Source organism: Podarcis cretensis, assembly GCF_951804945.1.
Source record: "Podarcis cretensis genome assembly, chromosome: 16".
Lineage (NCBI taxonomy): Eukaryota > Metazoa > Chordata > Lepidosauria > Squamata > Lacertidae > Podarcis > Podarcis cretensis.
Window position 1 is genome coordinate 8837897 of NC_137186.1, and position 12289 is coordinate 8850185.

At 50.5% G+C, this 12289-nt stretch overlaps 1 protein-coding gene across 1 annotated transcript in view; it reads right to left on the reverse strand.

Moving 5' to 3' along the window:
• The window catches only part of NPR1 (natriuretic peptide receptor 1), a 62104-nt gene that overhangs the window by 26140 nt on the left and 23675 nt on the right, over nt 1–12289 (reverse strand). Inside the window, exons 3-8 of the mRNA XM_079957954.1 lie at nt 8446–8559; nt 6354–6489; nt 4361–4452; nt 2887–3022; nt 1911–1995; nt 491–611 (exon numbers count right to left, since the gene is read on the reverse strand). Of these exons, the coding sequence (XP_079814080.1) occupies nt 491–611; nt 1911–1995; nt 2887–3022; nt 4361–4452; nt 6354–6489; nt 8446–8559 (684 nt within the window). The remainder of the gene's footprint in view (nt 1–490; nt 612–1910; nt 1996–2886; nt 3023–4360; nt 4453–6353; nt 6490–8445; nt 8560–12289) is intronic.

Below are 12289 nucleotides of genomic sequence, written 5' to 3' on the forward strand. Positions count from 1 at the left end.
ACTCTGGGCAGCTTCCAACAAAATATTAAAATACAATAGTGCGTTAAACATTAAAAGCCTCCCTAAACAGGGCTGCCTTCAGATGTCTTTTAAAAGTCTGGTAGTTGTTTTTCTTTTTTGGCATATACCGTATTTTTCCCATGTATAAGACGCCCCCTATTTTGGGGGACTCCAAATTAAGAAAACACCCCCTCAGCACTACCCGTTTATAAGATGAGCCCCAATTTTAACCCTAATTTTTTGGTTAAAAAACCTAGTCTTATACATAGAAAAATATGGTAAATAATATTGGTTTTAAACAGGAGGAAGGGATTTCTGGAAGATGGATGGGACCCGGGGATAGCTCATTCGGTAAAGCATGAGACCCAAGGCCTCAAGGTCTTGGGTTCAAGCCCCACATTGTGCAAAAGATTTCTACATTGCAGGGGGTTAGACTAGATGGCCCTTGTGGTCCCTTCCGACTCTACAATTCTAGGATTTGATGACTCACCAGGGAGAGAGTGAGTTTGCTCCCCATGCTGCGGAGGTTCTTCTCCAAGTTGCTGGACTGGACGTCCTCCCATTGCACCCGCCACAGCTCAGAGGCCAGCTCCTTCTCCAGCTTCAGTTTCCTGGGAAGGGAGGGCAGCGGCAGAGGTCAGGGATCACGCACTTCTGGCCTGGCAAGCTTCCCACCCACCCTGCTGCCTCCTTCCTCTTTTATCACTACAAATGCACAACCGCAAACGTATCGCCTTGCAGAACTGAGTTCTTTATCTGAGGTCCTGCTCTGTGGGCCCTCTCCCATGGTGGCGACACAAGTAATATAATAATAATAATAATAATAATAATAATAATAATAATAATAATGTATTATTTATACCCAGCCCATCTGGCTGGGTTTCCCCAGCCACTCTGGGCGGCTTCCAACAGAATATTAAAATACAATTATCTATTAAACATTAAAAGCTTCCCTAAACAGGGCTGCCTTCAGATTTCTTCTAAAAGAACAGGCCTTCTCGATGGTGGCTCCCTGTTTAGGGAATGCTCCACCCAGGGAAGCACGTCTGGCGCCATCATTATCTGTTTTAGGCACCAGGGGGGAATTCATATTCACCCAGATCTTAATTTTCTGCCGTGCAGTGGGCTTGCATCTTATAAAAGGTAAAGATAAAGGGACCCCTGACCATTAGGTCCTTTCGTGGCTGATTCTGGGGTTGCGGCGCTCATCTTGCTCTATAGGCCAAGGGAGCCGGTGTACAGCTTCTGAGTCATGTGGCCAGCATGACTAAGCCACTTCTGGAGAACCAGAGCAGCACACGGAAGCACCGTTTACCTTCCCACCAGAGCGGTACCTATTTATCTACTTGCACTTGGACGTGCTTTCGAACTGCTAGGCTGGCAGGAGCTGGACTGAACAACGGGAGCTCACCCCATCACGGGGATTTGAACCGCCGACCTTCTGATCAGCAAGTCCTAGGCTCTGTGGTTTAACCCACAGCACCACCCGCGCCCTTGCATCTTATACACACACAGAAATTCCTATGTATTAGGTTGGTTTATCCTTGTTTTCCATGTTCATTTTTGTAAGCTGCACTGAGTTCCATTTTTAGGAACCACCTTACTTTTTATGTTTGCGAGTTGTCAGACACAGAGGATAAAACAAGTTAGAAGAGGAATAGGCACCAGGTGGCATCCATTTAACTTCTACTTAGATATACTGAAATTAACAGAGCTGAGTTAGCAACGTTAATTGATTTAAGTGGGTCTACTCTGAGTAGGACTAGCCCCCGAATACAACTCATTACTTCCCAGCAGGGCCTGTGTCAAGTAGCTGGCCAGCAAACAAACAGGAGGACACCAGGTCGAATCCAGCAGGGCCGTTCTTACTTTTGGCAGCACCTGTCCACAGACTCCGCCCAGCCACTCACCTGTACACAAAGAAAGCTGTGACAATGATGATGGACAGGACCAAGGTCATCGTGAGGGATAGGATCTCCAGCAGAGAGAAGGAGGCTGTAGCCAAGAGAAGGAAATGAAGGGAGAGGGAAGGACAACCATTAGCCAGCCATTTCCCCTTAAAACTAGGGAGAAGAGCCTTTTCCTAAAGCCCAAGGGCCAGATATCTTCTTCTGAGCAGCCTTCCAAGGGCCACATGCTTGGCCTCTGAAAAACAGGGGGTCCACAGTCCTTAGCTAACTGGGAAGCACTGGGTTAAGCCCAACTGGATCAGTCCCCACTGGAAAACCCACACAGCCAGCAGAAGGGGCCTTCTTGGGATCGCCTCCAGTACATAGCTGTCAAGTGTCCCTTATTTGAAGGGACAGTCCCTTATTCCAGCGCCATGTCCCGCTGCTGTCCCTTTTTGATGGATGTCCCTTAAATGTCCCTTAAATGATGTCCCTTAAATTTCAAAGGAAGCAGCTCCTCTCCCTCCCTCCCTGCCGGCCAGGGAGGAGGGAGGCTCCAACTGTGTTGCTTGGTTGTGTTGCTCACCCAATAAGAAGTCTAAGAACGACTGGGGGGTGGAGCTTGCATGCCTTGTGTGTGGCTAGTTAATGCAAGCTGAGGAGGTTTTTGAATGCTGGACACCATTTTGTTGCATGTGCTGCTGCAAACTTTGCAGTGCAAAGCCAGGCCGGGGAGCCATCTTAAGTTGAGGCTGCATAGGCCTTGTGGTGCATGTGATTCAGATTCTATTCAGTTGAACCTCTGGTTACAAAGTTGGTTGGACAGTGTTCTCGAAGCTACCAGCATGAGTTTGACCAGACTGCAGGAGCACAGGAAGACTGGAGTGCCTGGAACAGGTGAGGCTGCAGGTCCCTTATTTTGGCTGCTGGTCCCTTATTTTCAAGGCTGCTGGTCCCTTATTTTCAAATCTGTAAGTTGACAGCTATACTCCAGTACCTTTTTGGCAGGCTGGGTTGGTGTTCTCGAAACCACAGAAGGGCACATCCCTTGGGATGCCATTCCCTGGCCAGTGGATATCCTTTCCAGGAACCATCTTGATCTTCTTGGTGATCCCGTTGTAAGTGGCGACGATCTGTGGGAAGAAAGGGGTCGGGGGGAGGTGGAGAGAAGGGAGAAGAGAAGGAGATGGAGGCAGGGTACCATTTCCCCTCGTTGGTGAGGATGAGGAGCCCGAGGGCCGCATTCCTTTCTGGGAACCATGTTGGGGGCCGCACAGCAGTGGTGGGGGAGGAGCCAGGAGTAAAATGGGGCAGAGCCACAAATGTAACTTTTGCCTTTGGACAGTGGGCTGGTTTCTACACACAAACACACACAAATACACAAGCACGCACACACACACATCAAGAAGAGGTAGACTTCAAGGAGGAGTGGAAACCTTTTGTTGAATATTTAAAGAATTGTTGTAAACATGTTAAAACGTACATAGGTGTTATGTACTGAGTTGAATAGGATCCAAAATGCAGCAGTCTGATTGGTCCTAGAACAATAGGATCCAGAATGCAGCAGTCTGATTGGTCCACAGTAGCCACCCAATCCAGCTCCAGGCAGAAGTGAATCCGCAACCTGATTGGCCTACAGGAGAATCCCAGAACTAGCCAATCACGTGGGGCCCATTGTGTAAATAATGTATATAAAGCAGATAATCTGGGGGAACTTCTATTCCTCCTCACCACTATGAGCTGAATAAAGAGCATGAAATCCACTCTCGACTCCGAGTATATTTCAGTAGGATTTGAATGAATAACAGCAGTTGAATATTTGTCGGGGTAGAGTGTGGAAAAGATAAAATATAGAATATTTATCATATGCAGCAAATTTAGAAACTGCAGGGTAATCCACAGAGGGGTTGAGGGGAAGTCAAACGTGAAATGGATGTGTATTTGGATTGAAAACTTTTGAAATTTAGAAATAAAATTCAAAACAAACTCGAACACACACACACCTTTGCATCCTCTATCCAGGCAAGCAAATGGCATGGTCAGAGTTGAAGGACAAATTCCAAAGAGGCAAAAGTACCCAAGGAGGGAGTCTGCAAAGCAGGAATGATAAAGGGTGCAGCCTCCAGAGTGGGGCTGGGGAAGAGTCCTGAGGGCCAAATAAAGAGGCTGCAGGGCCACATTTGTTCCCCATGATGGAGGACCCCTGCTCTATGGACGTGGGTTAAGGTCCTCAAGTCTGACAGCATGGATGAGCTTCTTCACACAGCATGCCCCACCAGCGGAACTCACTGCCACAAGGGCATGGTGACAATCGCTGGCTTAAATGACTCTGAAAAAGAGATGGGGGATTTCTGTGGGTGAGGGGTCTCTTCACTGGCTCTTACCCATGATGCCCCCATGTTCAGGGAGGGGTCTACCTTTGAATACATGTTGTGGGGAGAACAGACAGTCAAACAACAAAAGGAGCAAACCTCAAACTCCCCCTCCGTTGGGTTCATGTCCCAGAGGGAAAAATCCATTTCCCGGTCACCGCTCTCGTCGATCTTCAGGGTCCCTGTGACCCCTGCCGAAAGAAGGAAGGAGAGGGGGAAAAACAGCAGTCCCACACTGGTCCTTGAGGAGAGGTGAACATATCTGCCACACGCATCTTAATGGGTCTACTCTGAGTACATTCTGACACATCCAACCTCTGTTCAAAAACCTTCACGTTTCTTCTGACTTGGTTTTTCTTTCGAAAGGAAAAGCATCACAACTGGAGAGATAGGGCTTCCTGGCTATAGAAGGCAATGTGGTTGCACCCACGCCATACATTTATAAACTATGTAAGGTAAAGGTAAAGGGACCCCTGACCATTAGGTTCAGTCGTGGCCGACTCTGGGGTTGCGGTGCTCATCTCGCTTTATTGGCCGAGGGAGCCGGCGAACAGCTTCTGGGTCATGTGGCCAGGATGACTAAGCCGCTTCTGGCGAACCAGAGCAGTGCACAGAAACGCCGTTTACCTTCCCGCTGGAGCGGTAGCTATTTATCTACTTGCACTTTTGACGTGCTTTCGTACTGCTAGGTTGGCAGGAGCAGGGACCGAGCAACGGGAGCTCACCCCGTTGCAGGGATTGAACCGCCAGCCTTCTGACTGGCAAGTCCTAGGCTCTGTAGTTTAACCCACAGCGCCACCCATGTCCCTAATCCATCTCTATGTAAGGTAAAGGTAAAGGTACCCCTGCCCGTACGGGCCAGTCTTGACAGACTCTGGGGTTGTGCGCCCATCTCACTTAAGAGGCCAGGGGCCAGCGCTGTCCGGAGACACTTCCGGGTCACGTGGCCAGCGTGACATCGCTACTCTGGCGAGCCAGAGCCGCACACGGAAACGCCGTTTACCTTCCCGCTGGTAAGCGGTCCCTATTTATCTACTTGCACCTGGAGGTGCTTTCGAACTGCTAGGTTGGCAGGCGCTGGGACCGAGCAGCGGGAGCGCACCCCGCCGCAGGGATTCGAACCGCCGACCTTTCGATCGGCAAGTCCTAGGCGCTGAGGCTTTAACCCACTAGCTTCCCACAAAGAATGTAGCTTCCCACAAAGAATGCTGGGAACTGTAGTTCCCCTCTCGCAAAGCCAAAATTTCCAGCACCCTACAAACTACAGCTCCCAGGATTCTTCCAGAGGAAGTAATGTGCTTTAAATGTATGAGGTTGTGTTTGGCTATGTTCTGCTCAGAGGAGACCCACTGAAATTAATGGCTCTACACAATAACATAAGGAGAGTCAGCTGGATCAGGGCAATGGCCCATCTAGTCCGGCCATCCTGTTCTCATAGCAGCCCACCCGATGCCTATAGGAAACCCTTGAGCAGGATTGGACCACAAGAGCCCTCTCAGAAACATCCCTGCCTCTGACCATGGATCTTCTCCATGGATTTCTCCAATCCTTTTTAAAACCATCCTGGTTTGTGGCCATCCTCACCACATCTTGTGGCAGCGAGTTCCACAGCTCAGCTATGTGCTGCACTGAGATGGATTTTCTTTCACCCACCCTGAATCTTTAACAGGAGATGGCGGGGATTGAACCCATGACCCCTCTGCATGCGAAAAGGGAGTTCTACCGCTGAACTACAGTCCCTGACCAGCAACCATTTTTTTTTTTTGTGGCATAACAGTTTGAGTAGGGTTTCCTAAACTTGGGTCTCTGGCTGTTTTGGACTACAATTCCCATCCTCCCTGATCCACTTGTCCTCCTAGCTAGGAACGATGGGAACTGTAGTCCAACAACAGCCAGAGACCCAAGTTTAGACCAGGACCTGGGAGAGGCCAGGATTCGAATCCCCACTCAGCCACAGAACTCACCTTGGGGGTATGTCCCTTCCTCTCAGCCAAGCCTACCTCACAGGGTTGTTGGGAGGACAAAAGAGGGGAGAAACATTAAACAAAAAAACCCAACAGCACAAAACCTGGGAGGGATGAGAGGTACTGACCATAAAAAGTCCGGTTCTGCATCTGACGGGTGGTCAAGGTGGCGTTGGAGAAAGATCCCTCCTGCTGCAGCATCTCACTGGCTGCTTGAGCGTAGAGCATCACCCCGTCGTGAAATGCAGCAGCAATGAAGTTTTTCTGGAAAGAAAGTTAGATTTGCCTCTGCGCCACTCAGCCAGGGGGGAGGAACAGGGCGGGTGCCACCAGACCGGGAGGGAGTCCTTTCCGGCCACAGCACCAACTTCAGAATGCCAACTCATCAGTGAGGTTAGAATCAATGGGGTACGTACCTCCGCTCACAGTGGGACCGCGGTATTTGGGTCAAAAGGTTTGGGGGGTTCGGTTTATAATAAACAGGGTGCCGGCGTGGTTTATCACAATGGAGAGCCAGTAACGGCCTAGTGCGTGGGTAGGCAAACGAAGGCCCAGGACCAGATCCGGCCCAATCATATTCTAAATCTGGCCCGTGGACGTTCTGGGAATCAGTGTGTTTTTACATGAGTAGAATGTGTCTTTTTATTTAAAATGCATCTCTGGGTTATTTGTGGGGCCTGCCTGGTGTTTTTATATGACTAGAATGTGTCCTTTTATTTAAAACGCATCTCTGGGTTATTTGGGGGGCATAGGAATTCGTTCATCCCCCCCCCCAAAAAAATATATAGTCCGGCCCCCCACAAAGTCTGAGGGACAGTGGACCGGCCCCCTGCTGAAAAAGCTTGCTGACCCCTGGCCCAACAGGGTTGTTATGAGGGAAAAATGGGGAGCGGAGAACCATGCAGCTCAACTCAGAGACATTCCTTGGCTTGTTTACCCAGAGGTCAAACCTGTTTCCTACAACTTTGCTTCCCCTCTGAAGTTGAGAGTCAGCGTTTCATCCCAGCCCGAGGGCCAAATCCCCTCCGGGGCAACTTTCTGGGGGCCGCATGCCTTCGGTGGATGGGCCAGAGGTGGAAGTGGGTGAGGGGGGAGGTCAGTGCAGGTGGGTCAATGGGTGAGACCATCACCTTAGTACGGAAATCTCTGAAATGTCCTTTTTTCACACGGAATGCAGTGTAGCGGTTAGAGTGCTGTACTAGAACCCAGGAGCGGCCAGGGTTCGAATCCCGCTTGGCTGAGTGAATTTTGCTGGGTGTGACCTTGGGCATGAATCTCTCTTAGAAGGGGAAGAAATGGAGGCAGTGAGAGATTTTACTTTCTTGGGCTCCACGATCACTGCAGATGGTGGCAGCAGTCACAAAATTAAAAAACGCCTGCTTCTTGGGAGAAAGGCAATGACAAACGTAGACAGCATCTTAAAAAGCAGAGACATCACCTTGCCAACAAAGGTCCGTATAGTTAAAGCTATGGTTTTCCCAGTAGTGATGTATGGAAGTGAGAGCTGGACCATAAGGAAGGCTGATCGCCAAAGAATGGATGCTTTTGAATTCTGGTGCTGGGAGAGACTCTTGAGAGTCCCATGGACTGCAAGAAGATCAAACCTCTCCATTCTGAAGGAAATCAGTCCTGAGTGCTCACTGGAAGGACAGATCCTGAAGCTGAGGCTCCAAGACTTTGGCCACCTCATGAGAAGAGAAGACTCCCTGGAAAACCCTGATGTTGGGAAAGATGGAGGGCACAAGGAGAAGGGGACGACAGAGGACGAGATGGTTGGACAGTGTTCTCGAAGCTACCAGCATGAGTTTGACCAAGCTGCGGGAGGCAGTGGAAGACAGGAGTGCCTGGTGTGCTCTAGTCCAGGGGGTCACGAAGAGTCGGACACGACTAAATGACTAAACAACAACAACAACTTCACAGGGCTGTTGTGAGAATGAAACGGGGAGGGGGAAACCACATACGCCACCCCCTTGGAGGAAAAGGCAGAGCATTGATTTAAATAAATGAGTAACAAAAACACGCACCGTTGCAAAACAATGGATTGCGCGTTGCCCTAAGTTGACGCTGTTAAATATTTCCAGGGAAGGCAATGATGCTTTCTTAAGGAAAGGAAACAAAAGCAACAAAAGGCAGGCATTCCCAGCCAATAGACCTCCCCCAGACCCTCTTTGACTCCTGTGGGGAGCCGGGAAGGCAAATCTACCAGTGCTGCTTCCTTACCAGCCCATCTTCCATGGTGAAATTGAACTGCGCTTGAGCCCCTTCCTTGACCTGCTGCAGGAACGGCCTGTATTCCGGGTTGGTGGGCTCTGCGTACGTGATGATCATGATGGCCTAGCGAGGGTGAGAGGGAGACGTGCGCTCAAAATCACTTGGAATCATCACGGAACGGTAGGGACCAACCCCTCCACAATTCAGGAATCCCAGCTAAGGAACCCCCCTGATTGTCGGCCACCCAACCTCTGTTTAATAACCTCCAACGAAGGAGAGTCCGCCACCATCTGTCCATTGTCAAACAGCTCTTGCCTTCAGAAAGTTCTCCCTAATGTTTAGCCGGAATCTCCTCTTGGAAGTTCGGAAGCAGGGGGCGATGGGAACAGCCCTCCCTCCGTGATTCACCCACCAAAATCAGGTCCTTGAAGGTACACTGCTCCTGTCTATGGAGTTTCCACTTAGCTATTTTGCTTTATAGCAATTGAGAGACCTTCATGAACATACTGTACCTTAAGCCCCTCGTTTCAGTTTAACCCAGGGGGTGGCAAAACTGTGGCCATACAAGGTTGTGTCAAACTAAGTTATACTCAGAGTAGACCCCCTGAATTTCATGGGCCTAAGGTAGTCATGGCTGTTAATTTAAATGGGTTTAACGCTGGATATAACAGCGGGCTTCAAAAAAGAAAACTAGTTTGTATTCAGGATTTTCTTGTGTTACAAAACAAATAAAAAAGGGAAAATACATACAGTGTCTCCATTATTCAGCTCATAGAATCTTTTTCACAGTTTGTGAAAACCCTCTGTTTTTAAAGCCTTCTAAGCCAGAGGTGGAGAACCTGGGACCCAACAGCTCAAAGTGGCCCCCTAAGCCTCTCTCTCTCTCCTCGAACTCAGATCCTGCCTTTGGGGGCGGGGGCGCAAGTGTGTGGAAATTAGCCCTATCGAACCACAGGTGAAATTCCCACCTGTTGCCCCGCTCACTTTCCCCGCTAGCCTTGCCCACCTCTGCCGTGCGGCCCTCGGAAGGTGTCCCTGATATAAATGTGGCCCTCAGATTGAAAACAAAGTTGTGTGTCTCCCAACCACCAATCTAAGCCAACAGGCATTGAGAGGCAATGAATCCTGCCCCTCTCCCCATAGATATTCAGGCCGGCTCACAGCTCCCTGGGCTATTAATAGCCTATAACTTGCCCGCTACTCCGGGGGAATTATCTTGCTTCCTTCCTCTCACGCCGGAGAAAAGCATAGCCGGCGAGGTCTGGCCAAAGTCATCGCCTTTCCCCTCCACCCTAAACCACCCTCAGCACCTCTCTCCACGGAGGGGAGGGAAACCAGTCCAAAAAGGCATGACAGGGGCGCCGGGTGGGATTCGAACCCGGTACTCCAGGAGTTAAATGGGTGGGTGGCAGGAAGGAAGGAAGGAAGAATAAAGAATTTGCCGAGGCCTGAGAACACAATCCATCGCCTTCGTGCCCATAGGAAGTTGCCTCACGCAGACTGACCGTTGCTCCAGCTAGCGCAGGGTTACCTACACTGACTGGCAGCAGCTCACAGGGAGCCTTTCCCAGACCTACTTGGGGCCTCTTACACACAAAGCAAGAGCTATAGTCATTCCCCTGATTTAAGTAAGGTTCTACTGCTCATTGTTCTGAATAAACACCTGGTTTCAAGCAGTGCCTTAGACCGGCTGTAAGGCCCAGAGCCTGGCTTGCAAGATTCCTAGCCAGGCTTGACCAACCCAGAAACTTCATTCCGAGGTGCAGATACACACAACTCTTTTCTCTTTGGCAGGTTGAGAGGAGTTCCCTACCAGGACAGACTTTACTCGTGTGCTCAAGACATCGATTCTATAAAACATATTTTGCTGCACTGTGCAAAATATGAGCAAGCCAGGGCTGAACCGGTATTACCCTTGCTGGTATCTTTCCCGGGAAAATCAGAGGCTCACTATGTCAGGTTCCTATTGGAAGACCGGACAAACGCTAAAACGTTAGCGGTGAAGTTTTTATCGGAGTTTGCAAGAACCAACGATCCCTATCTTTAAGTCGGAACAAAATGCTTGTTTAACCTGGAGGCAGGCTATCTGAATTGTGCATGGCTTTGTAACAATTTGTTGAGTCTCTGGACCGTAATAAAGATTGATTGATTAATTTTCTCTTGTAAGCAGGATGCTGCCCGAACTGCAGCTCCCTTCTGTGCCTGAAGGGGGCGTCGTGATTCCCAAGCGCAGAACTGAGGCCTAGTAACTTGAGACCCCGGCAAGTCTTGACAATGGCCAACTCAGCTGCCAACCTCGGCCCGCCTCGGCCTCAGGGCAGCTTCCAAGTCCGTCACAAAGCCTCATTGTCATGCCCGTCCCCGATGCTCCCAAGGCGCTGGGCTCCCCGCCAGGCACTCGCAGTTCCCCCACGGAAGCACAGCAACCTCCACAAGGCCTCCTCTGCCAGGTGCTCTTGGCACAATGGCCACATTTCTCTCTTTCTCTCTTGGCGGCCACTTCCTGGCAAAGCATCCGCGCCTTTTAACGGCTTCCTGACCGGCAGAAGTTCCAGAAGTCCAGCTTTCCCTGTCACCTGCCGTTGCCAGGAAGAAGCTTCCCCAGTTGAATTTCTGCCTGTCGCTTGGCTTTTTTCCCCAGCCCGAGGGCCGCTTCCCCTCATCGGTGACCTTCCAAGGGCCACGTGCCTGTGGTGGGCAGGGTAACTGAAGGCTATATTCAGCCAGAGGTCTCCCTTCCTGGGCATGGGGAGTGGGGCATATGCCGCACAGAGGCCCAAGGGCCAGTTAGAGAGGCCCCAAGGGCCACATTCCATCATGGGCGGGGCCAGAGGCAAAGTAGGCGGAGCAACAGACGGGACCCTGACACTGAACAGAGGGAAACACCGAGAAAAGTCAGAATTTTCCACACACCGCCTAGTAAAAGACTACAATTCCCAACACGGTTTATCAATCAGTCCCGGGGAACTCTGAGAACTATAGCTCTGTGATGAGAATAAAGGTAAAGGTAAAGGTACCCCTGCCCGTACGGGCCAGTCTTGACAGACTCTGGGGTTGTGCGCCCATCTCACTTAAGAGGCCAGGGGCCAGCGCTGTCCGGAGACACTTCCGGGTCACGTGGCCAGCGTGACATCGCTGCTCTGGCGAGCCAGAGCCGCACACGGAAACGCCGTTTACCTTCCCGCTGGTAAGCGGTCCCTATTTATCTACTTGCACCCGGAGGTGCTTTCGAACTGCTAGGTTGGCAGGCGCTGGGACCGAGCAGCGGGAGCGCACCCCGCCGCAGGGATTCGAACCGCCGACCTTTCGATCGGCAAGCCCTAGGCGCTGAGGCTTTAACCCACAGCGCCACCTGCGTCCCTGCGTGATGAGAATAGGGGCCTCCTAATAACCCTCAGCGCCCTTTCACAAACTACCATTCCCAGTATTTGGGGGGGGGGAGCAATGGCTGTTTAAAGTGATATCAGAGCGCTCTTAAATGCATGGTGTGAATGTGACCCAAGTTAGGTCCATCAATTTCAACGGGTCTCTACTTTGAGTGGGGCTTAATTGCCACGGCTTCCCCCAAAGAATTATGGGAGCTGTAGTTTGTTAAGGGTGCTGAGGGTCGCTAGGAGACTCCCCCATTCTCCTTCACAGAGCTACAATTTCCAGAGGTGGCTTCACAATCAATTCCTCTTCCCAGGTTTAAAGTGACATCGCAGCGTTTTTAAAGTACAGTGTCAAAATGGACATTAATCTCAGCGGGTTTCCACTCTGAGAGGGGCTTAATTGCCTACAACCCAGAAGTCTGCACTGCGGGGGGGCGGGGGGGGAGAATGGACAAACTCTGTCAAATAAGTACAAATGCATA